This window comes from Salvelinus fontinalis, chromosome 11 (assembly GCF_029448725.1).
Source record: "Salvelinus fontinalis isolate EN_2023a chromosome 11, ASM2944872v1, whole genome shotgun sequence".
In the NCBI taxonomy this organism is placed as follows: Eukaryota; Metazoa; Chordata; class Actinopteri; order Salmoniformes; family Salmonidae; genus Salvelinus; species Salvelinus fontinalis.
The window spans coordinates 6741459-6766361 of NC_074675.1; the positions used below are offsets into that span (position 1 = coordinate 6741459).

General features: G+C 49.2%; 2 protein-coding genes across 5 annotated transcripts in view; both read left to right on the forward strand.

Moving 5' to 3' along the window:
• The window catches only part of LOC129864934 (tyrosine-protein phosphatase non-receptor type 12-like), a 96823-nt gene extending 78806 nt beyond the window's left edge, over positions 1–18017 (forward strand). For 2 of the 4 annotated variants that reach the window (XM_055937269.1, XM_055937272.1), the window contains 5 exons: positions 7786–7857; positions 11465–11547; positions 11839–11875; positions 15843–15956; positions 16182–18017. In XM_055937269.1, the coding sequence (XP_055793244.1) occupies positions 7786–7857; positions 11465–11547; positions 11839–11875; positions 15843–15956; positions 16182–16243 (368 nt within the window). In that variant the 3' untranslated portion in view covers positions 16244–18017. The remainder of the gene's footprint in view (positions 1–7785; positions 7858–11464; positions 11548–11838; positions 11876–15842; positions 15957–16181) is intronic. The other 2 variants (XM_055937270.1, XM_055937271.1) reach the window with 2 other exon arrangements.
• A 4550-nt stretch (positions 18018–22567) lies between these two features.
• Positions 22568–24903, forward strand: part of LOC129864935 (lysine-specific demethylase RSBN1L-like) — an 88608-nt gene continuing 86272 nt past the window's right edge. Inside the window, exon 1 of the mRNA XM_055937273.1 lies at positions 22568–23157. Within this exon, the coding sequence (XP_055793248.1) occupies positions 22632–23157 (526 nt within the window). The 5' untranslated portion in view covers positions 22568–22631. The remainder of the gene's footprint in view (positions 23158–24903) is intronic.

The following is a 24903-nucleotide window of genomic DNA, read 5'->3' on the forward strand; positions in this document are numbered from 1 at the left end:
ACAGAGACAGAAGATGGGCTGTGGTACTACTGACTAAACAGACTAGGGACCAGACACAGAGACAGAAGATGGGCTGTGGTACTACTGACTAAACAGACTAGGGACCAGACACAGGGACAGAAGATGGGCTGTGGTACTACTGACTAAACAGACTAGGGACCAGACACAGGGACAGAAGATGGGCTGTGGTACTACTGACTAAACAGACTAGGGACCAGACACAGGGACAGAAGATGGGCTGTGGTACTACTGACTAAACAGACTAGGGACCAGACACAGGGACAGAAGATGGGCTGGGAGTGAGGGTCAGAGCTGGGTTCAAACACGATTTGAAATCATTGCAAATACATTCTCTGTGCTTGACTGAGCTTGCCTGGAGGCCATGGATCAATTTACGTCTCCAGGAAGACCAAAGCAAACACTAAACGCATGTTAAAGATTTCAAATGGTATTTGAACCCAGGTGGTTGGGGTCCTATATTAAGGGCTGACTAAGGGTCAGTGGTTGTTGTGGTCAGCTGTAGGGTGGAGCAGCAGCTGACAGGCTGACTAAGGGTCAGTGGTTGTTGTGGTCAGCTGTAGGGTGGAGCAGCAGCTGACAGGCAGATCTAGGGTCAGTGGTTGTTGTGGTCAGCTGTAGGGTGGAGCAGCAGCTGACAGGCTGACTAAGGGTCAGTGGTTGTTGTGGTCAGCTGTAGGGTGGAGCAGCAGCTGACAGGCTGACTAAGGGTCAGTGGTTGTTGTGGTCAGCTGTAGGGTGGAGCAGCAGCTGACAGGCTGACTAAGGGTCAGTGGTTGTTGTGGTCAGCTGTAGGGTGGAGCAGCAGCTGACAGGCTGACTAAGGGTCAGTGGTTGTTGTGGTCAGCTGTAGGGTGGAGCAGCAGCTGACAGGCAGATCTAGGGTCAGTTAGTGGAGAGCTGGAGACTACGTCCGTGGCCAGAGGGCACTGGCAGGCCACACTGTAATGACAGGCTGTCAAAGGCTGTCTAGACACATATACACACACACAAGGTATGTAGACCACAGATCTATATAAACACACAGCACTGCAAGGGACAATGGAGACTGACCAGTCCAACTGACCAGTCCAACTGACAGTTTCAGAACACTGGCTTGCAATATAGACTAATTATACATACAGACTTGCTTATGGACTGCTTATGTGGAGAATTAACATTTTAATTCTGTATAAAACAGATAGTGTTTGGATACTTTGAATATATTGTTATAAAACTTGTTAAACCATGGAACTAAAATGATCATGTCTTGTAATACCCCCCCCCCCCCCCCAAAAGTGTCAATAAACTGAATTATTTCTGTATTTTGTCTTCCAACTCTGACCTGCTATAGTCACTCATTTTCTGAAGTACGGTAAATGCGTAATCTGACATTTTACCATGGCAACCCAGTCCTAGTCCACTGTAGAATGAGGACAAGACACACACACACATAATGGTGTTTCCCTGGAGGCTAATACACTGACCACGGCACGATAGTGTCACACCACACTGCCCATGTTATTAGATGGTGTCTAGTTCCATAGTTCAACTGCTCTAGCAGCCCTTAGGGTTTAGGCTGCAGACCTTAGGGTTTAGGCTGCAGACCTTAGGGTTTAGGCTGTAGACCTTAGGGTTTAGGCTGTAGACCTTAGGGTTTAGGCTGCAGACCTTAGGGTTTAGGCTGCAGACCTTAGGGTTTAGGCTGCAGACCTTAGGGTTTAGGCTGCAGACCTTAGGGTTTAGGCTGCAGACCTTAGGGTTTAGGCTGCAGACCTTAGGGTTTAGGCTGCAGACCTTAGGGTTTAGGCTGCAGACCTTAGGGTTTAGGCTGCAGACCTTAGGGTTTAGGCTGCAGACCTTAGGGTTTAGGCTGCAGACCTTAGGGTTTAGGCTGCAGACCTTAGGGTTTAGGCTGCAGACCTTAGGGTTTAGGCTGCAGACCTTAGGGTTTAGGCTGCAGACCTTAGGGTTTAGGCTGCAGACCTTAGGGTTTAGGCTGCAGACCTTAGGGTTTAGGCTGCAGACCTTAGGGTTTAGGCTGCAGACCTTAGGGTTTAGGCTGCAGACCTTAGGGTTTAGGCTGTAGACCTTAGGGTTTAGGCTGCAGACCTTAGGGTTTAGGCTGCAGACCTTAGGGTTTAGGCTGCAGACCTTAGGGTTTAGGCTGCAGACCTTAGGGTTTAGGCTGCAGACCTTAGGGTTTAGGCTGCAGACCTTAGGGTTTAGGCTGCAGACCTTAGGGTTTAGGCTGCAGACCTTAGGGTTTAGGCTGCAGACCTTAGGGTTTAGGCTGCAGACCTTAGGGTTTAGGCTGCAGACCTTAGGGTTTAGGCTGCAGACCTTAGGGTTTAGGCTGCAGACCTTAGGGTTTAGGCTGCAGACCTTAGGGTTTAGGCTGCAGACCTTAGGGTTTAGGCTGCAGACCTTAGGGTTTAGGCTGCAGACCTTAGGGTTTAGGCTGCAGACTCAAGGCTATAGTTGGAGTTACCATAGTATTCTGTGACAGTGAAGGGACAGAACAGGATGGTACAGGATGCTATGTAAAGATGGTGGGGTTATGTTGAGGGGGGTAATGTAACTCTTAGGTGGGGTTATGTGGAGAGGGGTAATGTAAGACAGTCTGTTATTGGATGATTTGTTGACTATGTGAAATGTTCTGATGTTGAGATGAGTAAACATCTGATCATGTGACTGCGGGCTCTGCTGTTCATGTCTCTGAGCTCATGGCATGTGGTGCTTTCTGACCAGCCGTGCTTGGCGGGGGAGGTGTGTCTGCCTGCATGTCACCCCATTGGATGGGGGCCATTAGCGGTGCTCTGTGGGCCAAAGCATGGATTAATCTTTCATCTGTCTGTGGTGCAAACAGGGCTAATGTGTTCTGCTGGCCCCCGGCTGCCCCACGACTGAGCTGGTTTGCAATGTAGGTTATAGCCCAACTGGCCCCCTATATAGTGCACTACCTTTGACAAAAGGGTTCCATTTGGGACACAGACTGTAATGTACCAGGCTGTTTCTGCTTCCCCCAAGGAGAGATGTTGCTAGGCCTCAGCAGGGTGTTTCAGACAGGAGAGATGTTGCTAGGCCTCAGCAGGGTGTTTCAGACAGGAGAGATGTTGCTAGGCCTCAACAGGGTGTTTCAGACAGGAGAGATGTTGCTAGGCCTCAACAGGGTGTTTCAGACAGGAGAGAGGTTGCTAGGCCTCAACAGGGTGTTTCAGACAGGAGAGATGTTGCTAGGTCTCAGCAGGGTGTTTCAGACAGGAGAAAGGTTGCTAGGCCTCAACAGGGTGTTTCAGGCAGGAGAGAGGTTGCTAGGCCTCAACAGGGTGTTTCAGACAGGAGAGGAGACTAGACACGCTAGAATAGCCATTTGAGCATCCGTGCGTAATCGCAGACTTCTAGACAGGAAATAAAGTGGGCTATGGATGCACAAATGGCTCTGCTTGCAGGCGAGTGGTGTGGATAACCTGAAGCTAAGCACAATCGACTATAGCTCAATAATGTGTTTTCACAATGAACAATGTCTCCTGGAACCTTTTTCTGCTTCTGGTTCCCCCCGTGCCGTTGTCAGACAGAGTATTGTTAGGCTGGGTGTGAGTGAGGAAGCAGACAGAGTAGTGTTAGGCTGGGTGTGAGTGAGGAAGCAGACAGAGTAGTGTTAGGCTGGGTGTGAGTGAGGAAGCAGACAGAGTAGTGTTAGGCTGGGTGTGAGTGAGGAAGCAGACAGAGTAGTGTTAGGCTGGGTGTGAGTGAGGAAGCAGACAGAGTAGTGTTAGGCTGGGTGTCAGTGAGGAAGCAGACAGAGTAGTGTTAGGCTGGGTGTGAGTGAGGAAGCAGACAGAGTAGTGTTAGGCTGGGTGTGAGTGAGGAAGCAGACAGAGTAGTGTTAGGCTGGGTGTGAGTGAGGAAGCAGACAGAGTAGTGTTAGGCTGGGTGTGAGTGAGGAAGCAGACAGAGTAGTGTTAGGCTGGGTGTCAGTGAGGAAGCAGACAGAGTAGTGTTAGGCTGGGTGTGAGTGAGGAAGCAGACAGAGTAGTGTTAGGCTGGGTGTAAGTGAGGAAGCAGACAGAGTAGTGTTAGGCTGGGTGTAAGTGAGGAAGCAGACAGAGTAGTGTTAGGCTCGGTGTGAGGAAGCAGACAGAGTAGTATTAGGCTGGGTGTGAGTGAGGAAGCAGACAGAGTAGTGTTAGGCTGGGTGTGAGTGAGGAAGCAGACAGAGTAGTATTAGGCTGGGTGTGAGTGAGGAAGCAGACAGAGTAGTGTTAGGCTGGGTGTGAGTGAGGAAGCAGACAGAGTAGTGTTAGGCTGGGTGTAAGTGAGGAAGCAGACAGAGTAGTGTTAGGCTCGGTGTGAGGAAGCAGACAGAGTAGTATTAGGCTGGGTGTGAGTGAGGAAGCAGACAGAGTAGTGTTAGGCTGGGTGTGAGTGAGAGAGCAGACAGAGTAGTATTAGGCTGGGTGTGAGTGAGGAAGCAGACAGAGTAGTGTTAGGCTGGGTGTGAGTGAGGAAGCAGACAGTGTCTGGGAGGATAGTTGATGTGGAAAGACTCCTCAGTAGAGATGGAAGGGTGGAGATAGTGGTGAAGGATGGAGATAGTGGTGAAGGATGGAGATAGTGGTGAAGGATGGAGATAGTGGTGAAGGATGGAGATAGTGGTGAAGGATGGAGATAGTGGTGAAGGATGGAGATAGTGGTGAAGGATGGAGATAGTGGTGAAGGATGGAGATAGTGGTGAAGGATGGAGATAGTGGTGGAGATAGTGGTGGAGATAGTGGTGGAGATAGTGGTGGAGATAGTGGTGGAGATAGTGGTGGAGATAGTGGTGGAGATAGTGGTGGAGATAGTGGTGAAGGGTGGAGATAGTGGTGAAGGGTGGAGATAGTGGTGAAGGATGGAGATAGTGGTGAAGGATGGAGATAGTGGTGAAGGATGGAGATAGTGGTGAAGGATGGAGATAGTGGTGGAGATAGTGGTGAAGGATGGAGATAGTGGTGGAGATAGTGGTGGAGATAGTGGTGGAGATAGTGGTGGAGATAGTGGTGGAGATAGTGGTGGAGATAGTGGTGGAGATAGTGGTGGAGATAGTGGTGGAGATGGTGGTGGAGATGGTGGTGGAGATGGTGGTGGAGATGGTGGTGGAGATGGTGGTGGAGATGGTGGTGGAGATGGTGGTGGAGATGGTGGTGGAGATGGTGGTGGAGATGGTGGTGGAGATGGTGGTGGAGATAGTGGTGGAGATAGTGGTGGAGATAGTGGTGGAGATAGTGGTGGAGATGGTGGTGGAGATGGTGGTGGAGATGGTGGTGGAGATAGTGGTGGAGATGGTGGTGGAGATGGTGGTGAAGGGTGGAGATAGTGGTGAAGGGTGGAGATAGTGGTGAAGGGTGGAGATAGTGGTGGAGGGTGGAGATAGTGGTGGAGGGTGGAGATAGTGGTGGAGGGTGGAGATAGTGGTGGAGGGTGGAGATAGTGGTGGAGGGGAGGAAGGGATGGAGAGGAGAGGGCTGTGAGCATGTGAGAGGTCAGGCTGGGTGAGCTGAGGCAGACTGAGCAGGCAACGTGTGTGTGTGTCTGTGTGTGTGTGTGTGTGTGTGTGTGTGTGTGCGTGAGACGAGAGCTGACTAGTGGTCAAGCACCAGGAGATGTTTCAGGGGGTCCTGGAAAGGGGATTGGTGGGTGGCTGGGGGTCCTGGAAAGGGGATTGGTGGGTGGCTGGGGGTCCTGGAAAGGGGATTGGTGGGTGGCTGGGGGTCCTGGAAAGGGGATTGGTGGGTGGCTGGGGGTCCTGGAAAGGGGATTGGTGGGTGGCTGGGGGTCCTGGAAAGGGGATTGGTGGGTGGCTGGGGGTCCTGGAAAGGGGATTGGTGGGTGGCTGGGGGTCCTGGAAAGGATATTGGTGGGTGGCTGGGAGTCCTGGAAAGGGGATTGGTGGGTGGCTGGGGGTCCTGGAAAGGGGATTGGTGGGTGGCTGGGGGTCCTGGAAAGGGGATTGGTGGGTGGCTGGGGGTCCTGGAAAGGGGATTGGTGGGTGGCTGGGGGTCCTGGAAAGGGGATTGGTGGGTGGGGGTCCTGGAAAGGGGATTGGTGGGTGGGGGTCCTGGAAAGGGGATTGGTGGGTGGGGGTCCTGGAAAGGGGATTGGTGGGTGGCTGGGGGTCCTGGAAAGGATATTGGTGGGTGGCTGGGGGTCCTGGAAAGGGGATTGGTGGGTGGCTGGGGGTCCTGGAAAGGGGATTGGTGGGTGGCTGGGGGTCCTGGAAAGGGGATTGGTGGGTGGCTGGGGGTCCTGGAAAGGGGATTGGTGGGTGGCTGGGGGTCCTGGAAAGGGGATTGGTGGGTGGCTGGGGGTCCTGGAAAGGGGATTGGTGGGTGGCTGGGGGTCCTGGAAAGGGGATTGGTGGGTGGCTGGGGGTCCTGGAAAGGGGATTGGTGGGTGGCTGGGGGTCCTGGAAAGGGGATTGTGGGTGGCTGGGGGTCCTGGAAAGGGGATTGTGGGTGGCTGGGGGTCCTGGAAAGGGGATTGGTGGGTGGCTGGGGGTCCTGGAAAGGGGATTGGTGGGTGGCTGGGATGGATTTGTGTGGGTGGCGGGGGGGACAGTGCATGCGTACCAACCAACCGTGTGCACGGGTGTAAAGCCTCCTATTTTGCTACGCTATGCACAATGTCCTGACAATCACTTAACTGCCCAGAGATGGGATTTTGATCAAAGGCAGCTGATGGGAATCGAGCGATATCCTAATCATGATCTCAAAATCACCTGATCTCTGATTGTATGATCTCTTCGCTTGTGATTGAAACAGCTGTGATTTGATGGGAATGATTGAATGGTTTGGTGTTGATTTTGGCTGTGCTTGGCTTTGTGTTGTCTTGGGGTGTTCTGGCTCTGAGTCTGGGAGGATGTATTCTGAGCTTCTCTCTGGCTGCATCTGAAATGGTACCTTTGTCTTTACACGGCGCTACTTCACCTAGGGCTCTGGCTAAAAGTAGTGCACTACGTCACCTAGGGCTCTGGCTAAAAGTAGTGCACTACGTCACCTAGGGCTCTGGCTAAAAGTAGTGCACTACTTCACCTAGGGCTCTGGCTAAAAGTAGTGCACTACTTCACCTAGGGCTCTGGCTAAAAGTAGTGCACTACTACACCTATGGCTCTGGCTAAAAGTAGTGCACTACTTCACCTAGTGCTCTGGCTAAAAGTAGTGCACTACTTCACCTAGTGCGCTGGCTAAAAGTAGTGCACTACTTCACCTAGGGCTCTGGGTAAAAGTAGTGCACTACTTCACCTAGGGCTCTGGCTAAAAGTAGTGCACTACTTCACCTAGGGCTCTGGGTAAAAGTAGTGCACTACTTCACCTAGGGCTCTGGCTAAAAGTGGTGCACTACTTCACCTAGGGCTCTGGCTAAAAGTGCTGCACTACTTCACCTAGGGCTCTGGCTAAAAGTGGTGCACTACTTCACCTAGGGCTCTGGCTAAAAGTGGTGCACTACTTCACCTAGGGCTCTGGCTAAAAGTGGTGCACTACTTCACCTAGGGCTCTGGCTAAAAGTAGTGCACTACTTCACCTAGGGCTCTGGCTAAAAGTGGTGCACTACTTCACCTAGGGCTCTGGGTAAAAGTAGTGCACTACTTCACCTAGGGCTCTGGCTAAAAGTGGTGCACTTAATCATTAGGAATATGGCACCATTTCAGATGTACCTGTTTCTCGCTGCCGTTTGATTGTTGATTGGCCGTCGATTTGACCTTTGACCCTGGTAGTAACCCCTGCTGTACTCTGACCTCTGACCCAGACAGTGACCAGAGTGAAGATTCCCCTCCCCCTCTACCTGAGAGAACCCCAGAGTCCTTCATTTTGGCCACAGGTGTGTTTTAACGGTCCGAGGGATCATCTTGGTCTCCCAGTCTTGGTCTCATACATCAGGAATGGTGAGAAGTAGTAAGATGTCTGGCATCATGAGACTACAGACAAGGGAGGGTCTACAATTTCCAACATCCCGAAGAGCCACAGTGTTGCAGGCTTTTGTTCCAGCCCAACTGTAAGTTAACACATCTGATTAAAATGATCAACTAATCATAGTCTCCTATTTAAATTGTGAAAAGGGGAATGGAGTGTTTTAGACCTGGGCTGGAACAAAAACCTGCACCTTTGGGCATTCTTCCGCCCTCCAGGACTGGCTCCACCCCTTGGTCTGCCTGCTGTCTTCTGCTGCATTGTGGTGGCTTGACACAAGAGGACGCCAGAAACAACTCTGCAGACCCTGAACATGGATGGGTTTGCCTTCTCAATCAGTCACTTTTCATATGACTGTTGTTGAGAGAGCACGGAAATGAAATGAGGGGCTTTTTAATTAAGTCATCTCTGATTCTCTGCCGTATATATCCAGTCTGTAGATGTAAGACAGACTCCACCATACAAAAGGGGGAGCTCCCGAGTGGCTCAGCGGTCTAAGGCACTGCATCTCAGTGCTAGAGGCGTCTCTACACACCCTGATTCGATTCCAGGCTGTATCACAACCGGCCGTGATTGGGAGTCCCATCGGGCGGTGCACAATTGGCCCAGCGTTAGGGTTTGGCCGGGGTAGGCCGTCATTGTAAATAAGAATTTGTTCTTAACGGACTTGCCTAGTTAAATAAAGGTTAAATAAAAATAAAAAAAAGCCTTGAGGTGCCCAAACCTGCAGAGACCAACTCCTTAGTGTTCCAACATCAGACCAACTCCTTAGTGTTCCAACATCAGACCAACTCCTTAGTGTTCCAACATCAGACCAACTCCGTAGTGTTCCAACATCAGACCAACTCCGTAGTGTTCCAACATCAGACCAACTCCGTAGTGTTCCAACATCGGACCAACTCCGTAGTGTTCCAACATCGGACCAACTCCTTAGTGTTCTAACATCGGACCAACTCCTTAGTGTTCCAACATCGGACCAACTCCTTAGTGTTCCAACATCGGACCAACTCCTTAGTGTTCCAACATCGGACCAACTCCTTAGTGTCCCAACATCGGACCAACTCCTTAGTGTCCCAACATCGGACCACTCAACTTCTATTAGGGACGTACATAGGGCCAGGAGGTTTTCATCACCATGTGACCAGACCAGGAAGTACTTCAGGCCCCAGGTATAGTCTACAAGTCTAGGGCCCTGAGTTTTTACAGATCAGCTCAGATGGTCTGAAAAACTCCTGATCTCCCGAGCAGCAGTACCTGACTGACATTGATACTATGGTGATATCATTAGGCCCAAGGGCAGAAGTTGCAGGACCGCCAGATAATTAATTATAGAGATCATTATAAGCCCAAGTCCAACTGGGTCCAGCTCTGAGGGTTAACGGTTGTGGACGTTTTCCCAACTAGAACTTTTCATCATAGCCTCCAGATAGCTGCGTTATTGTTACCACAGGCAGCAGCGCTACTGACTGGTTCTCAATGCAAGTTTGTTTTTGTTTGTTTACACAGATGATAGTGTATAGGCAAATATTATAATGTATAGTATATGATAATGTATAGTGTATATGTATAGGCAAATATTGCCACTTCCAAATTAGCATCTGAGTTGGTTATTGAAGGAGCTTTTTGTGCCAGCAGAGCTATGTCAAATAACCCTGCTCCTCTCAAACCAGAGTCCCACCCCTCACTGTCCTCTAATGGCTCCTCTCAAACCAGAGTCCCACCCCTCACTGTCCTCTAATGGCTCCTCTCAAACCAGAGTCCCACCCCTCACTGTCCTCTAATGGCTCCTCTCAAACCAGAGTCCCACCCCTCACTGTCCTCTAATGGCTCCTCTCAAACCAGAGTCCCACCCCTCGCTGTCCTCTAATGGCTCCTCTCAAACCAGAGTCCCACCCCTAGCTGTCCTCTAATGGCTCCTCTCAAACCAGAGTCCCACCCCTCACTGTCCTCTAATGGCTCCTCTCAAACCAGAGTCCCACCCCTCGAACCAGTGTCCCACCCCTCGCTGTCCTCTAATGGCTCCTCTCGAACCAGAGTCCCACCCCTCGCTGTCCTCTAATGGCTCCTCTCGAACCAGTGTCCCACCCCTCGCTGTCCTCTAATGGCTCCTCTCGAACCAGAGTCCCACCCCTCGCTGTCCTCTAATGGCTCCTCTCGAACCAGAGTCCCACCCCTCGCTGTCCTCTAATGGCTCCTCTCGAACCAGAGTCCCACCCCTCGCTGTCCTCTAATGGCTCCTCTCGAACCAGAGTCCCACCCCTCGCTGTCCTCTAATGGCTCCTCTCGAACCAGAGTCCCACCCCTCGCTGTCCTCTAATGGCTCCTCTCGAACCAGAGTCCCACCCCTCGCTGTCCTCTAATGGCTCCTCTCGAACCAGAGTCCCACCCCTCGCTGTCCTCTAATGGCTCCTCTCGAACCAGAGTCCCACCCCTCGCTGTCCTCTAATGGCTCCTCTCGAACCAGAGTCCCACCCCTCGCTGTCCTCTAATGACTCCTCTCAGCCTCAGCCCTGTGCTGCTGTGAAGGGAGGGAGGGCAGCCTCAGCCCTGTGAAGGGAGGGAGGGCAGCCTCAGCCCTGTGAAGGGAGGGAGGGCAGCCTCAGCCCTGTGAAGGGAGGGAGGGCAGCCTCAGCCCTGTGAAGGGAGGGAGGGCAGCCTCAGCCCTGTGAAGGGAGGGAGGGCAGCCTCAGCCCTGTGAAGGGAGGGAGGGTAGCCTCAGCCCTGTGAAGGGAGGGAGGGCAGCCTCAGCCCTGTGAAGGGAGGGAGGGTAGCCTCAGCCCTGTGAAGGGAGGGAGGGCAGCCTCAGCCCTGTGAAGGGAGGGAGGGCAGCCTCAGCCCTGTGAAGGGAGGGAGGGTCAGCCTCAGCCCTGTGAAGGGAGGGAGGGTGAATGGGTGCAGCGAGACGGGATGGAGGGCAGAGTTAGCGTTCTCTGGAATTAACATGCTCTCATTAGATTGTGTGTGTTTATGTATTGATGTGCGGCGTGTGTTCGTGACATTAATCAAATGACAGTTTGTCACCTGCACAGGGTACAGTGACATTCTTCAGCTCCAAACTCCCAACATGCAGGTCAAAGAAGTTAATAAAACAACAATAATAGTAATAATAATAAAAGTAAAATACTAGAATATAATAAGATCACAAGACCGCATATATACGTATAACTAGTGTTACGTTTACAACTAGTTTACAACTAGTTTAAACACACAATGAAGACAGGAAGGGTCAACCATTATAGCTGACGAGACAGACGGGGGTTGATCGACGCAACAGTCGTAATTGGCGCTTAAATGACCTCCAGCATGTAAGAACCGTTACAATGGAATGAATGAGGAAGTCAGTGGTACATAAAGACGGTTGAAAAGGGACGTCTCGTGGCCAGACATGCTCTTGTGTCTGCAGCCTAGAAGCCTGGCACTTGAGGCTACCAAATATATAGAGCTATGGTGTCTTTCTATGGAAGTCTCTCTCTCTTGTCTTTTACTTTCTCTCCCTCTCTCTCTCCGTCCATCTCCAGACCCATCAGAGTTGAAGGCACCAGGACCATCAGACTGGAGTATCTCAGAGGACCAGTCAGGAAAAGGAGCAGGTTTTCCTCAGGTGAACACCATCATCACCAGCTTTATAGAAACAGCCTCTAGACTTCTGTTCTCCAGTCCTGCTTCTGGGGACACACGGGGTGTGCAGGGTTTTGTTCCATCCCAGTACTAGCAGACCTGATTCAACTCATGACGGGGTTGATGATGCGTTGAGGTGTGTTAGTACTGGGCAGGAACAACTGCTTTAGGCTACTTTATTTGTTCCGTTGAGATGCACCTTCCTCCGTCTCTCTTCATCATCAACTCTTCTTCAGCCCTGTTATTAATCTGTGTCCTCTGTCTCTTTCCACAGGAGCAGAGGAGTACACAGGCACAGATAGCAGAGAGAGGTAGGTGGCTCATCTCTTCAGGGTTTAGGCTAAATGATTGGCTGCCTCTGATGGCATGAGGGGGGGGGCGATCTCATTGCCCAACATAAGCCCTACATTTATCCCAAATGGCACCCTATTCCCTATATAGTGCATGGGCCCTGGTCCAAAGTAGTGCACTATGAAGGGGATAGATTGCCATTTGGGCCTCAGTCAGTCTCAGATGTGGTTTTGTCCCTCCCTCTCAGATGGGTGATTAGGAGAGGGCAGGGGTTTGGCTGTAAAACATCACTCTGTTTGATGTTCAGATGGGTGATTAGGAGAGAGCAGGGGTTTGGCTGTAAAACATCTCTGTTCTGCTGTTTGATGTTCAGATGGGTGATTAGGAGAGAGCAGGGGTTTGGCTGTAAAACATCACTCTGTGTGATGTTCAGATGGGTGATTAGGAGAGAGCAGGGGTTTGGCTGTGAAACATCTCTGTTATGCTGTTTGATGTTCAGATGGGTGATTAGGAGAGAGCAGGGGTTTGGCTGTAAAACATCTCTGTTCTGCTGTTTGATGTTCAGATGGGTGATTAGGAGAGAGCAGGGGTTTGGCTGTAAAACATCACTCTGTGTGATGTTCAGATGGGTGATTAGGAGAGGGCAGGGGTTTGGCTGTGAAACATCACCCTGTTCTGCTGTTTGATGTTCAGATGGGTGATTAGGAGAGAGCAGGGGTTTGGCTGTAAAACATCACTCTGTGTGATGTTCAGATGGGTGATTAGGAGAGGGCAGGGGTTTGGCTGTGAAACATCACCCTGTTCTGCTGTTTGATGTTCAGATGGGTGATTAGGAGAGGGCAGGGGTTTGGCTGTAAAACATCACTCTGTTTGATGTTCAGATGGGTGATTAGGAGAGAGCAGGGGTTTGGCTGTAAAACATCACTCTGTGTGATGTTCAGATGGGTGATTAGGAGAGAGCAGGGGTTTGGCTGTGAAACATCACCCTGTTCTGCTGTTTGATGTTCAGATGGGTGATTAGGAGAGAGCAGGGGTTTGGCTGTAAAACATCACTCTGTTTGATGTTCAGATGGGTGATTAGGAGAGAGCAGGGGTTTGGCTGTAAAACATCACTGTTCTGCTGTTTGATGTTCAGATGGGTGATTAGGAGAGAGCAGGGGTTTGGCTGTAAAACATCACTGTTCTGCTGTTTGATGTTCAGATGGGTGATTAGGAGAGAGCAGGGGTTTGGCTGTAAAACATCACTGTTCTGCTGTTTGATGTTCAGATGGGTGATTAGGAGAGAGCAGGGGTTTGGCTGTAAAACATCTCTGTTCTGCTGTTTGATGTTCAGATGGGTGATTAGGAGAGAGCAGGGGTTTGGCTGTAAAACATCACTCTGTGTGATGTTCAGATGGGTGATTAGGAGAGAGCAGGGGTTTGGCTGTAAAACATCCCTCTGTTCTGCTGTGATGTTCAGATGGGTGATTAGGAGAGAGCAGGGGTTTGGCTGTAAAACATCACTCTGTTCTGCTGTTTGATGTTCAGATGGGTGATTAGGAGAGAGCAGGGGTTTGGCTGTAAAACATCACTCTGTGTGATGTTCAGATGGGTGATTAGGAGAGAGCAGGGGTTTGGCTGTGAAACATCACCCTGTTCTGCTGTTTGATGTTCAGATGGGTGATTAGGAGAGAGCAGGGGTTTGGCTGTAAAACATCTCTGTTCTGCTGTTTGATGTTCAGATGGGTGATTAGGAGAGAGCAGGGGTTTGGCTGTAAAACATCTCTGTTCTGCTGTTTGATGTTCAGATGGGTGATTAGGAGAGAGCAGGGGTTTGGCTGTGAAACATCACCCTGTTCTGCTGTTTGATGTTCAGATGGGTGATTAGGAGAGAGCAGGGGTTTGGCTGTAAAACATCTCTGTTCTGCTGTTTGATGTTCAGATGGGTGATTAGGAGAGAGCAGGGGTTTGGCTGTAAAACATCACCCTGTTCTGCTGTGTGATGTTCAGATGGGTGATTAGGAGAGAGCAGGGGTTTGGCTGTAAAACATCACTCTGTGTGATGTTCAGATGGGTGATTAGGAGAGAGCAGGGGTTTGGCTGTAAAACATCACCCTGTTCTGCTGTGTGATGTTCAGATGGGTGATTAGGAGAGAGCAGGGGTTTGGCTGTAAAACATCACCCTGTTCTGCTGTGTGATGTTCAGATGGGTGATTAGGAGAGAGCAGAGGTTTGGCTGTAAAACATCACCCTGTTCTGCTGTGTGATGTTCAGATGGGTGATTAGGAGAGAGCAGGGGTTTGGCTGTAAAACATCACTCTGTGTGATGTTCAGATGGGTGATTAGGAGAGAGCAGGGGTTTGGCTGTAAAACATCACCCTGTTCTGCTGTGTGATGTTCAGATGGGTGATTAGGAGAGAGCAGGGGTTTGGCTGTGAAACATCACCCTGTTCTGCTGTTTGATGTTCAGATGGGTGATTAGGAGAGAGCAGGGGTTTGGCTGTAAAACATCACTGTTCTGCTGTTTGATGTTCAGATGGGTGATTAGGAGAGAGCAGGGGTTTGGCTGTAAAACATCACCCTGTTCTGCTGTGTGATGTTCAGATGGGTGATTAGGAGAGGGCAGGGGTTTGGCTGTAAAGCATCACTCTGTTTGATGTTCAGATGGGTGATTAGGAGAGAGCAGGGGTTTGGCTGTAAAACATCACCCTGTTCTGCTGTGTGATGTTCAGATGGGTGATTAGGAGAGGGCAGGGGTTTGGCTGTAAAACATCACTGTTCTGCACAGATCTCCATGAAAATTAATCATTGATGTCGTTAAAGGATCTAAAAGGTCTGGTCTGGAGTTCTGTCTGTCTGGTCTGGAGTTCTGTCTGTCTGGTCTGGAGTTCTGTCTGTCTGGTCTGGAGTTCTGTCTGTCTGGTCTGGAGGTCTCTGTCTGTCTGGTCTGGAGGTCTCTGTCTGTCTGTCTGGTCTGGAAGGAGGTCTGTCTGTCTGGTCTGGTCTGGAAGGAGGTCTGGTCTGGAAGGAGGTCTGTCTGAAAGGAGTTCTATCTATCTGTCTCTCTGTCTGGTCTGGAGGTCTATCTGGTCTGGAAGGAGTTCTGTCTATCTGGTCTGGAAGGAGTTCTGTCTGTCTATCTGTATCTCTGTCTGGTCTGGAAGGAGGTCTGTCTGGTCTGGAAGGAGGTCTGTCTGTCTGGCTGGTCTGGAAGGAGGTCTGTCTGTCTGGCTGGTCTGGAAGGAGGTCTGTCTGTCTGGTCTGGAAGGAGGTCTGTCTGTCTGTCTATCTGTCTGTCTGTCTCATCTGGAAGGAGGTCTGTCTGGTCTGGAGTCGGGAGCAGAGAGGCAGTCTGTCTGTGTAACCTAATTACCAATGTAGTATTTATCTGACACTTCTCCAAGCTTATCTTTTAACCTGCTTGGTTTTATTATGTTTCCTAGTTAGTCTGCTGGAGGCATTCACTGTTCCATAAATGACCCTGCAATGATAAGACTGTAGGCTTTTATTAAAGGAACAGCTGTGTGTGTGTGTGTGTGTTACGGTGTGTGTTACTGCGTGACAGGGAAGCCTGACACTGTGTGTGTGTGTGTGTTACGGTGTGTGTTACTGCGTGACAGGGAAGCCTGACACTGTGTGTGTGTGTTACGGTGTGTGTTACTGCGTGACAGGGAAGCCTGACACTGTGTGTGTGTGTGTGTTACGGTGTGTGTTACTGCGTGACAGGGAAGCCTGACACTGTGTGTGTGTGTTACGGTGTGTGTTACTGTGTGACAGGGAAGCCTGACACTGTGTGTGTGTGTTACGGTGTGTGTTACTGTGTGACAGGGAAGCCTGACACTGTGTGTGTGTGTGTTACGGTGTGTGTTACTGTGTGACAGGGAAGCCTGACACTGTGTGTGTGCGCGCTACGGTGTGTGTTGCTGCGTGACAGGGAAACCTGACACTGTGTGTGTGTGTGTTGCTGCGTGACAGGGAAACCTGACACTGTGTGTGTGTTTGTCCCAGAACCGTCAGGAGAGAGGAGTAAGAAGATTTCAGATGCAGCAGGAGTGGAAACATCACCTGCCAACACCACAGTAGCAGACAGCACAGCAGAGAGCAAGGCTTCCTCAGAGATGGGTGAGAGGAGGAGGAGGAGGGAAAGTGATAGTAAATATGGTCATGTTGTGTCTATAGTTGTTTACTATAACTAGGGCCCTGAGTTGTTCCTGACCAGAAAAACTCTGGTTTCTAGTCATAACATATAACCACAACCAAGACCCAGAATTGTTCCTGGTCAGGTGACGTGGCCTGAAAAACTCCCAAACGCTTTAATCATGTCCCTGTTCTTCTCTTGTCTTCCAGGATACAGTAACCGCTGCACACAACCCAAAGGCCCCAGGGACCCCCCTACACAGTGGACATGATCATGGCTTCTACCTAGAGCCCCCTTCACTGCCCTCCTACACCCTCCAAATCCTCCTTGATCCTCACCTTGTCTCTTACAAGGGCCACTGTGTGTGAAGGAGATGACTGGGTGCTGTCCCATCCTTGGACACTGCCACCTTTTCCTAACTAATAGGGCAGATGTGAAATGGCACCCTATTCCCTATATAGTGCTCTGTATATTTGGCCAGAGTCTTGTACATGTAGGTAACAGGGTGCCATTTGAGACAAAGCCTAAAACACAATCTGCAAAGCAATTTAGATAATCTACCCAGGATGCAACGGTACACCTTTCTGCTGTACTTGTGCCAGTTGCCAGGGGATCTCTGTGTGCTGGTGCTATTATGTGTTTCCCAAATGGAACTCCATTCCCTATATAAGTGCACTACTTTTTACCAGGGACCATAGAGCTCTGGTCAAAAGTAGTGCACTACTTAGGGAATAGTGTGTCAATCTTATCTCCTTCTTTGCTGGGACCACACAAACCTGCCTTATTCCCTTTGGGGGCAAATCCTAACTTCCACTTCAGTTGAATTTTCACTTGGTCACGAGGATGTGAATGGGAGAGAATTTGTCTTAAGTGCAAGTTAGGATTTGACTCTTAGTCCGAAACAATCCATCACATTGGATCCTGATTCAGCTTTTTGTTTCGTTTTCTATTCCAGAAAAATACTTGACTTTCTTATCTTCTGTACTTTCAGGCTTGTATTATGACATTGCAGGAGACATGTATCACCTAGGGACAGAGGACTACTGTTATATTATTTAGTTTCATTTTCTTTGCTAACTTCTCGATAGCTATATATGCATTGTTTTATAAATGTACAGGGCAACTAGGTATATAATATTTAATGTGCTATCTCTAAATATTCTTATTAACAGAAGATGTAACAAGTCTGTCCGTGACACCCCTCCCTCTCCCCAATGTTCCTCCAACTGTAAATTATTTGCCCTCTTGTTCTAGCAAATATTGCAGGGTTTTGTTGTAATAACGTTGAAAGGTTTTGGATCAGCTGGACCTGGCATAGCGCCGTCCTCTTGCTGAGATGACAAACGGGCTCAAGATTGTGTCATAATAATGCTCTTTTTGTCAATTCTATACTAAAGGATATTTTTGTATATGCCGTTATTCCTCTCTTCAGTTTCTGCCCTACTACACCAGGGATAGTCCACTCCAGTCCGGGAGGACTTGAAGACTCCTGGATTTCTTTCTCTCTCGTTCCTTCTAATCAGACTAATTAAAACCTGACATCACCAGATGATTAGACTCTCTGGCCAATCAGAGACATGATTCAATCAATCAATTAACTAAACCAGGAGTACTTTGGCGTTCCAGGCCTGGAGTTGAATTCCCTTGGACCCTAACTGCTACCACTAGCATTTGTTTTGGAGCCTGCCTGTGCCTTTTGGAGAGTGCTGCCCCCCCTTCTCCCATCACGTGTAGCGACGTGCTCAGCCGTGTTGGTTGGTCCACTCCTCTTGGAAATGGCTTGCATCCAAAATGGCACCCTATTCCCTATATAGTCCACTACTTTTGACCAGACCAGACTCGGGTCAAAAGTAGTGCACTATGTAGGGAATAGGGCCCTATGGGGTCTCTGGTCAAAAGTAGTGCACTATATAGGGAACATGGTGCCATTTTGGGACACCGGCCTCTCTCAGAAACACACCTCCTCCTCCCAGACAACACAGACCTGTTTGTATGTTGCAGAAATCAATGGACCCGTCAGTAAAGACTAAAGACATCAAGTAGAACATGCTTCCTTGTTTTCCTACACTGTTTTTTAAAGAGTCTCTAGAGGGGCTGGGGGAGTAGCGCTGGGGCTTCCTGTGTGTGTGTGGGGGGGATTCTCTCTCTCTGTGGGTGTGGGGGGGGGGGGATTCTCTCTCTCTCTCTGTGGGTGTGTGGGTGGGGATTCTCTCTCTCTCTGTGGGTGTGGGGGGGGGGCATTCTCTCTCTCTCTGTGGGTGGGCGTGTGGGTGGGGATTCTCTCTCTCTCTCTCTGTGGGTGGGGATTCTCTCTCTGTGGGTGTGTGTGTGTGTGTGGGGGGGGGGGGTTCTCTGTGTGTGTGTGGGGGAGGGATTATCTGTGTGTGTGGGGGATCATGCTGTAGGTGTTCAGAGGGATGAGTACATTGCACTATCCTGGGACTTGGCAGGAATTGAGCTCAGCGGGAGTTCTCCATCAACCTGGGGTTTTCCACACACGGTTCCATATAAGATCCACTTAGACCTGGGTTTTATCCTTCATCTGTTCTAATGTGACACATTTTCTCACTGTAGGTTGGCACATATGATGCATGTCACACACTTCAATTGGGAGGGTTGTATGTGTTTGTTGAAATGAGTTCCCTCCGCATGTGTTTGACACAATGTGACACATTTCCTCCCTGTGACTGCCGGTGGGGGAGTTATTGATGAGGCTCGTCACACCGACACACACTTCTATCGGGGGCAGGTTTCTGGGATGTATTGAGCTCACGTGTTCCAATAACATTACGTTTCTTACACGGTCCAAATCCGAAGCTACTGGTCCCATTGAGGAAGCTTGGTTTAATGAATAAAGATATACAACTGGAATGAATTGTGTAATGGCCAGCACTCTTCTTCGCTTTTTATCTGGCTCAGGTCCTGGACTAGTCTCTCAGATAATTACTGAGAAAGTGGAGCTGTGCAAACACACTTTAAAAGACGATGTATTAATTAGTGTGCCTAGTAGTAGTGGTGCACCCTTCAAAATGATCTGGTGAGAATAACTTAGTTGGGAAGTGCTTTGTGGCTTAATGACACAGACACACGCGGTGTACAGTATCTTTAGCTAGTTAGCTACATAGCTAATCAAAATATCAGTTTGCATGTATTGATTAACCTCCGCTTGAATACAACTGTATAGCTAGCTATATGCTGTAGCCTAGGTTTGTTCCATTACTCTTCTTAGGACTGGCAGTGGTAGCATGGTCCAAGCAGCGGTGTTGTATGTAGCCTATGTTGTTCATGGTGTGCCAACTCCTCCCTTTTGCTTGGGAAATGAAGATGGATTCATATTTAACGCCAGAGTAGTGTTTCTGTTTCCAAAGAAGAGACGGATGTTGCAGACATGACTGTCCGTAACAGCATCCACTTCTGTCTACTTCAGTGCCTGGTCGCCACACAGCCTGTTCAGTGCCTGGTCGCCACGCAGCCCGTTCAGTGCCTGGTTGCCACGCAGCCCGTTCAGTGCCTGGTCGCCACGCAGCCCGTTCAGTGCCTGGTTGCCACGCAGCCTGTTCAGTGCCTGGTTGCCACGCAGCCTGTTCAGTGCCTGGTTGCCACGCAGCCCGTTCAGTGCCTGGTTGCCACGCAGCCAGTTCAGTGCCTGGTTGCCACGCAGCCCGTTCAGTGCCTGGTTGCCACGCAGCCCGTTCAGTGCCTGGTTGCCACGCAGCCCGTTCAGTGCCTGGTTGCCACGCAGCCCGTTCAGTGCCTGGTTGCCACGCAGCCCGTTCAGTGCCTGGTCGCCACGCAGCCCGTTCAGTGCCTGGTTGCCACGCAGCCCGTTCAGTGCCTGGTTGCCACGCAGCCCGTTCAGTGCCTGGTTGCCACGCAGCCCGTTCAGTGCCTGGTTGCCACGCAGCCCGTTCAGTGCCTGGTAGCCACGCAGCCCGTTCAGTGCCTGGTCGCCACGCAGCCCGTTCAGTGCCTGGTCGCCACGCAGCCCGTTCAGTGCCTGGTCGCCACGCAGCCCGTTCAGTGCCTGGTTGCCACGCAGCCCGTTCAGTGCCTGGTCGCCACGCAGCCCGTTCAGTGCCTGGTCGCCACGCAGCCCGTTCAGTGCCTGGTCGCCACGCAGCCCGTTCAGTGCCTGGTCGCCACGCAGCCCGTTCAGTGCCTGGTCGCCACACAGCCCGTTCAGTGCCTGGTTGCCACATAGCCCGTCTGCGTTGCTCTGCTTCAGTTTGAACTCTGGTTCTAGAACTCTTACGTCTTAAACAGAACATAAACCATACAGACATATATTTCTCCCTGACTTGCTGAACTCCAGGCCACATATCTCTGTGATCAATGTATCCTATATATATATATCTATATATATATCTATATATATATATATCTATATATCTATATATATATATCTATATATATATCGCAATGGACCGATGCAGCGACGTCTTGACTGTCACTGACTGCACTCACAACCTTATTTCAGAGAAGCTGATTGATGAGAAGTGATTCAGAACAGGGAGAGCCGGTATTATCTCAGAGTATTCTATTCGTCTGTTTCTATGTTCTCTTGCTCTGTGGTTGAAGTGGTGTTAGTGTCACCAGAAAAGGGGAATAATGCAATGGCATTTTTATTCAGCATCAGTGGCATAACAGGTCTTGGTTTACCTTGAAGTAATTGCGAAGGGACTCCCTGCCTGGTCTGAGAGATTCTATCGTAGGCTGTTTTTAGATTGCTAACGCACGCCACGGACAGACTTAGAGCACAAATGGGGTTATATAATACTAGTGCGTGGCTTGCTGTTCTGGACTGTCATCTCTCACTATCTGTCTGTTGCTCTGAGGGGGCAAGGGGGAGGACTGCACGGTTTTCAGAATTAGTATTGAGCAAACTCTCTGGTTTCCTGTCAGATCTCATGAGAAAATGAAGTGCTTCAGCAAAACTGCATGGGGCTGATTTAGTTCATCATGTAACCATGGTGAAAACCTGTCCTTGATCATCCAATAAGGTCACTGAACAAGATCCCTCAGTGGGCATTTCACACATTAGTAGATACTTTAAAAACATTGCAATAACGATGTAGTATGACCATGAATGGTTTGACGATGGGCACATGTCCTTGATCATCCAATAAGGGCACTGAACAACATTCTATCCGTGTCTACTTCCTAACATTGTAATTGCATGTAGCATTGGGGCCATCTGGGTCTCTTTATAAAACATATGTTAATCACAAAGACCAACCTGGATTAATCAAGGTTAAAAAAATGTTACTCATAATTTGCTCTGAGAGCACTTACAGAGAAATACTCAACAATGAACACATCCAGAGAGAATTGTCAAACAGCAATTTTCCTTCCTCTCTGAACAGTTGGCACCTGTAAACGGCAGACAGCAGGTGAGCCTGTGTAGTGGCCAGCAGCACTAAATAGACCTTCAATCATCACCTGGGGTTTGTCAATGGATAAAAGCATTTATAAACCCCTACATTACAGCATTCACACAGAGACAGCTGGTGGTTGTGCACAGTAGCTTACTAAAACGGTATCTATGGCTGCAACAGCCTGGATTGTTTTGTAATGGAAAAATGCAGTCAGATCTCCCTTTAGGAAAGAGGTCTTCTGACCTCAATGGGACTTCAACTGTTAAATAAAAAACTGTCTGAGCAGAAGGTAAGGTTGTTCCGAGCCCAAGTTGCAGGTTTATCCAACCAAGGATGTACTGTTTTATATCTTTGATCTCATTGGAAGTCCACCTCAGTGAATAGGTCTGGCTAGGCCTATAGGAGCACGGCTTTCTGTCTCAGTGAGTGCACTACTCGACAGCCACTCCTGTCCCGTCTCTCTCTCCACATGAGTGCACCAGTGAGAAGTGTGTCAGCCAGAGCTAAACCCCAGGGCCAGCCGGGGTCGAGGTGGTGCTCTGCTCTCTCTCTCTGCCCAGGGCCAGCCAGGGTTGAGCTGGTGCTCTGCTCTCTCTCTCTGCCCAGGGCCAGCCGGGGTCGAGGTGGTGCTCTGCTCTCTCTCTCTCTGCCCAGGCCATGTGCCATCCACCCAGGCTGGGTCACACACATACACAACCTGTTGGTTACTGGCCCAACGCTCTGAACCCTGGACTACCTGCCGCAGGTCAAAGGACCAGATGCCAGATGGTCTCACGATGTCGGAAGGATCAAGGCCAAGTACCAGAACACTTTCTTTGCACATTGCACAAAACTTGGCACATTGATTGTGAAGGCTTAATGGGCTATTAATTTATTAAACTGAACCTCCTCAGTTTTAATATATGTATTAATAGAGTTTAGAGGAGCCTATAAAATATGTATTTTTGGTGTTAAATCAACAGACACTAATAAAGGGATCCCTATAAACAGATGTAAATAAATTACCTTAGGTTGGCTAATGTTGTAATGTTATGTAGCCTAGGGCATATGTGTGTAATAATCTGTTGTAAATAATGAGAAAGGCTTATATATCCTCTACGACAGAGTTAAGGGTGTTCTGCGGTATGTTTCCCGCGTAATGTGTCCCATTTCTCCTCGCACCAATCACTATGGTCCAGACCCACCTCCAACCTGGCCTGCCTGTCAGTTAGCCAGCAGACTCCGCCCCTCTATGCCTGCCTAGCACAAACAGCGGTCGGGAGAGTAAATACAGAAAGCCCCAAGATGGCGGAGTCACTGAGCTTCATTCACTTTGGTGCAGCGACCAAAAGCCCGCTCGCCAAATCTAAAGAACCGAAACTAGAGTCGGACACCCGGCCGCAGTCTTCCCGGGACATTCACCCGCCGCCGCCCAAGCGAGTCCGAAACGACGAGAAGAGCCTTAAACCTAAGAAACTAAATGGGGAAGGAGGTGCAGGGGGAGGTGGCGGCGCAGTGGAGAAGCAGCACCAGAAGCAGAGTTCAGGCAACCCGACAACATGGAGCTTCAGCCCCGTCAAGGCGAGCAGCAACCCCTCGGCGCCCCTCCAGCCTCCCATTCACACAGTGTTCAAGCAGAGCTCTTTCCTCGCCTCCCATACCAAACCACCATCCAAAAAGCCCAAGGAAAAACGAGAGAAAGAGAAGGATTTCAAGGAAAAGAAGAAACATAAACCAGTCCCTGGTACTCCTGGAAATATTAGCAGCAGTCTGAGTAACGTCACTACTGTAATGAAGAAGGAGAACGGGGAGATGAAGTTGGTGCAAAAAGGTATTTTATATGAATGCTCAATTTACGCACTAAACGGTTGGCTGGATATAACGTTACATGAATAGAAAGTGTTACTGCGTGTTATTGTCCATAGAAAGACAACGTCAGTGTCCACTTAGCTTTTCAGTGCTAGTGGCTGTCGCTCTTCAGGACTATGAAGCATGTGGGGCCGACAGTGTGCGCTGTGCAGTATGACAATGTGTCCAGTCCAGAACTGCGTCTGTTATCGCGTCTTATTCCAAATAGTTTTGGTGATATTTTGGAAAAGACCGTTTACATTTCTAATTCTAGGCACGATTGTACATCTAAGGACATTTTTACGGTCAAATTCTAATGTTTTTGTCCGAGTTTCGCTGTTCTCGCTTGTTTGGCTAATGGCTGCGGATTTACCCGCTCTTGAACCTGCATAGAAAATGCACGTTCGAACGTTACAAAGTATCGAGCGTTTTTCTGCAAACTGTTTCCAACGGATGTCAAGCCACGGTTGGAAACATTATTGCACATTTTACAAACACACGTTTTTAGTTCAATTCAAACGGGAAATACAATTGATCAACCAGAACAAATTGGCTGTATAAACAAGATCAGTATTAGGCTCTGGGAGAGCGTTAGAGACATGTTGGCGAAACATTGACCGATCGTTAGGCCTACACAGAAGTGGGGTTTTAATTGTAACGGGTGGTTTTAAGACAGTGTTCAAATGACGGTTTAATAAACAATCGGCAGCCATCAACTGTTTTTGTATCACCACCACGCCCCCAAAATAACATCAGATCAGCGAGCGAGGCAGTGGAGTCAAGGAGCAGTTATCTCTACCTCTGAATATTATTACATGCGTGCTGCCACTATCAACCACATGAATAGATCTGTCTCAAACTGTCATTCTAACACAAAGGATGTTATTCATACCGTTTAGTTTGGATCCAGTCTATTAGGACTAATTCATTTCTTACATTTTACCAATGTGAGAGGAATGAAGACTGTAGGTATTATAAAACGGAGAGCCCCCCCCCACCTCCTCAGGGCATCAGAGGGACCTTGTGACAGATACTTAAAAGGGGATCAGATACATATTCCAGCGTTCTAATTCGAAGTGTAACAGGATGATTCCAAGTAGGCCCAAAAAATATACATTCAAATTTGTATTCTATGTATTCCAAGGTCATTTAAAGTTCAAAAGAACATTTATAATTCTATTCCAAGTTCACCTGGAGTTCATTCTCAACATTAAGAACAGGCCTACTGCATTGCTGTTGGATTCCAAGTTCAGGCTGGTGTTGGCTCCATTGAGATAAGCAGGTGTGAGCTGGTAGGACAGAAGGCTGTTGAGAGGGAGAGATGTGAAAGCTGGAGGACTTGAACTCAAGTCAAGCAGAGAAAGAGAGATGGGCAATTCCAGGGTCAGAGTGTTGCTTGGATACATTTTAAAGTGAAAAATCTGGATGTCAAACACAAATCAATGATGTCAAATTTAAACAAATCATACATCGCTATGCACCGCTATGCACAAGGACTACATTTAACAATGTCCATGGAACATTTCACAGGAACACATTTACTTGAACAACAGGGCAGATGCAAAGTTGGTAACAGAATGACGGTTTGTGCTGTTGGTGCCGTCATTCTGTTACCAAACAGTACATCTGCAGCTGCATTGCCGTTTTGGAGTTTCAGGCTGGGTTTCTGTATAAGCACTTTGTGACATCGGCTGATTGTAAAAAGGGCTTTATAAATCCATTTGATCTG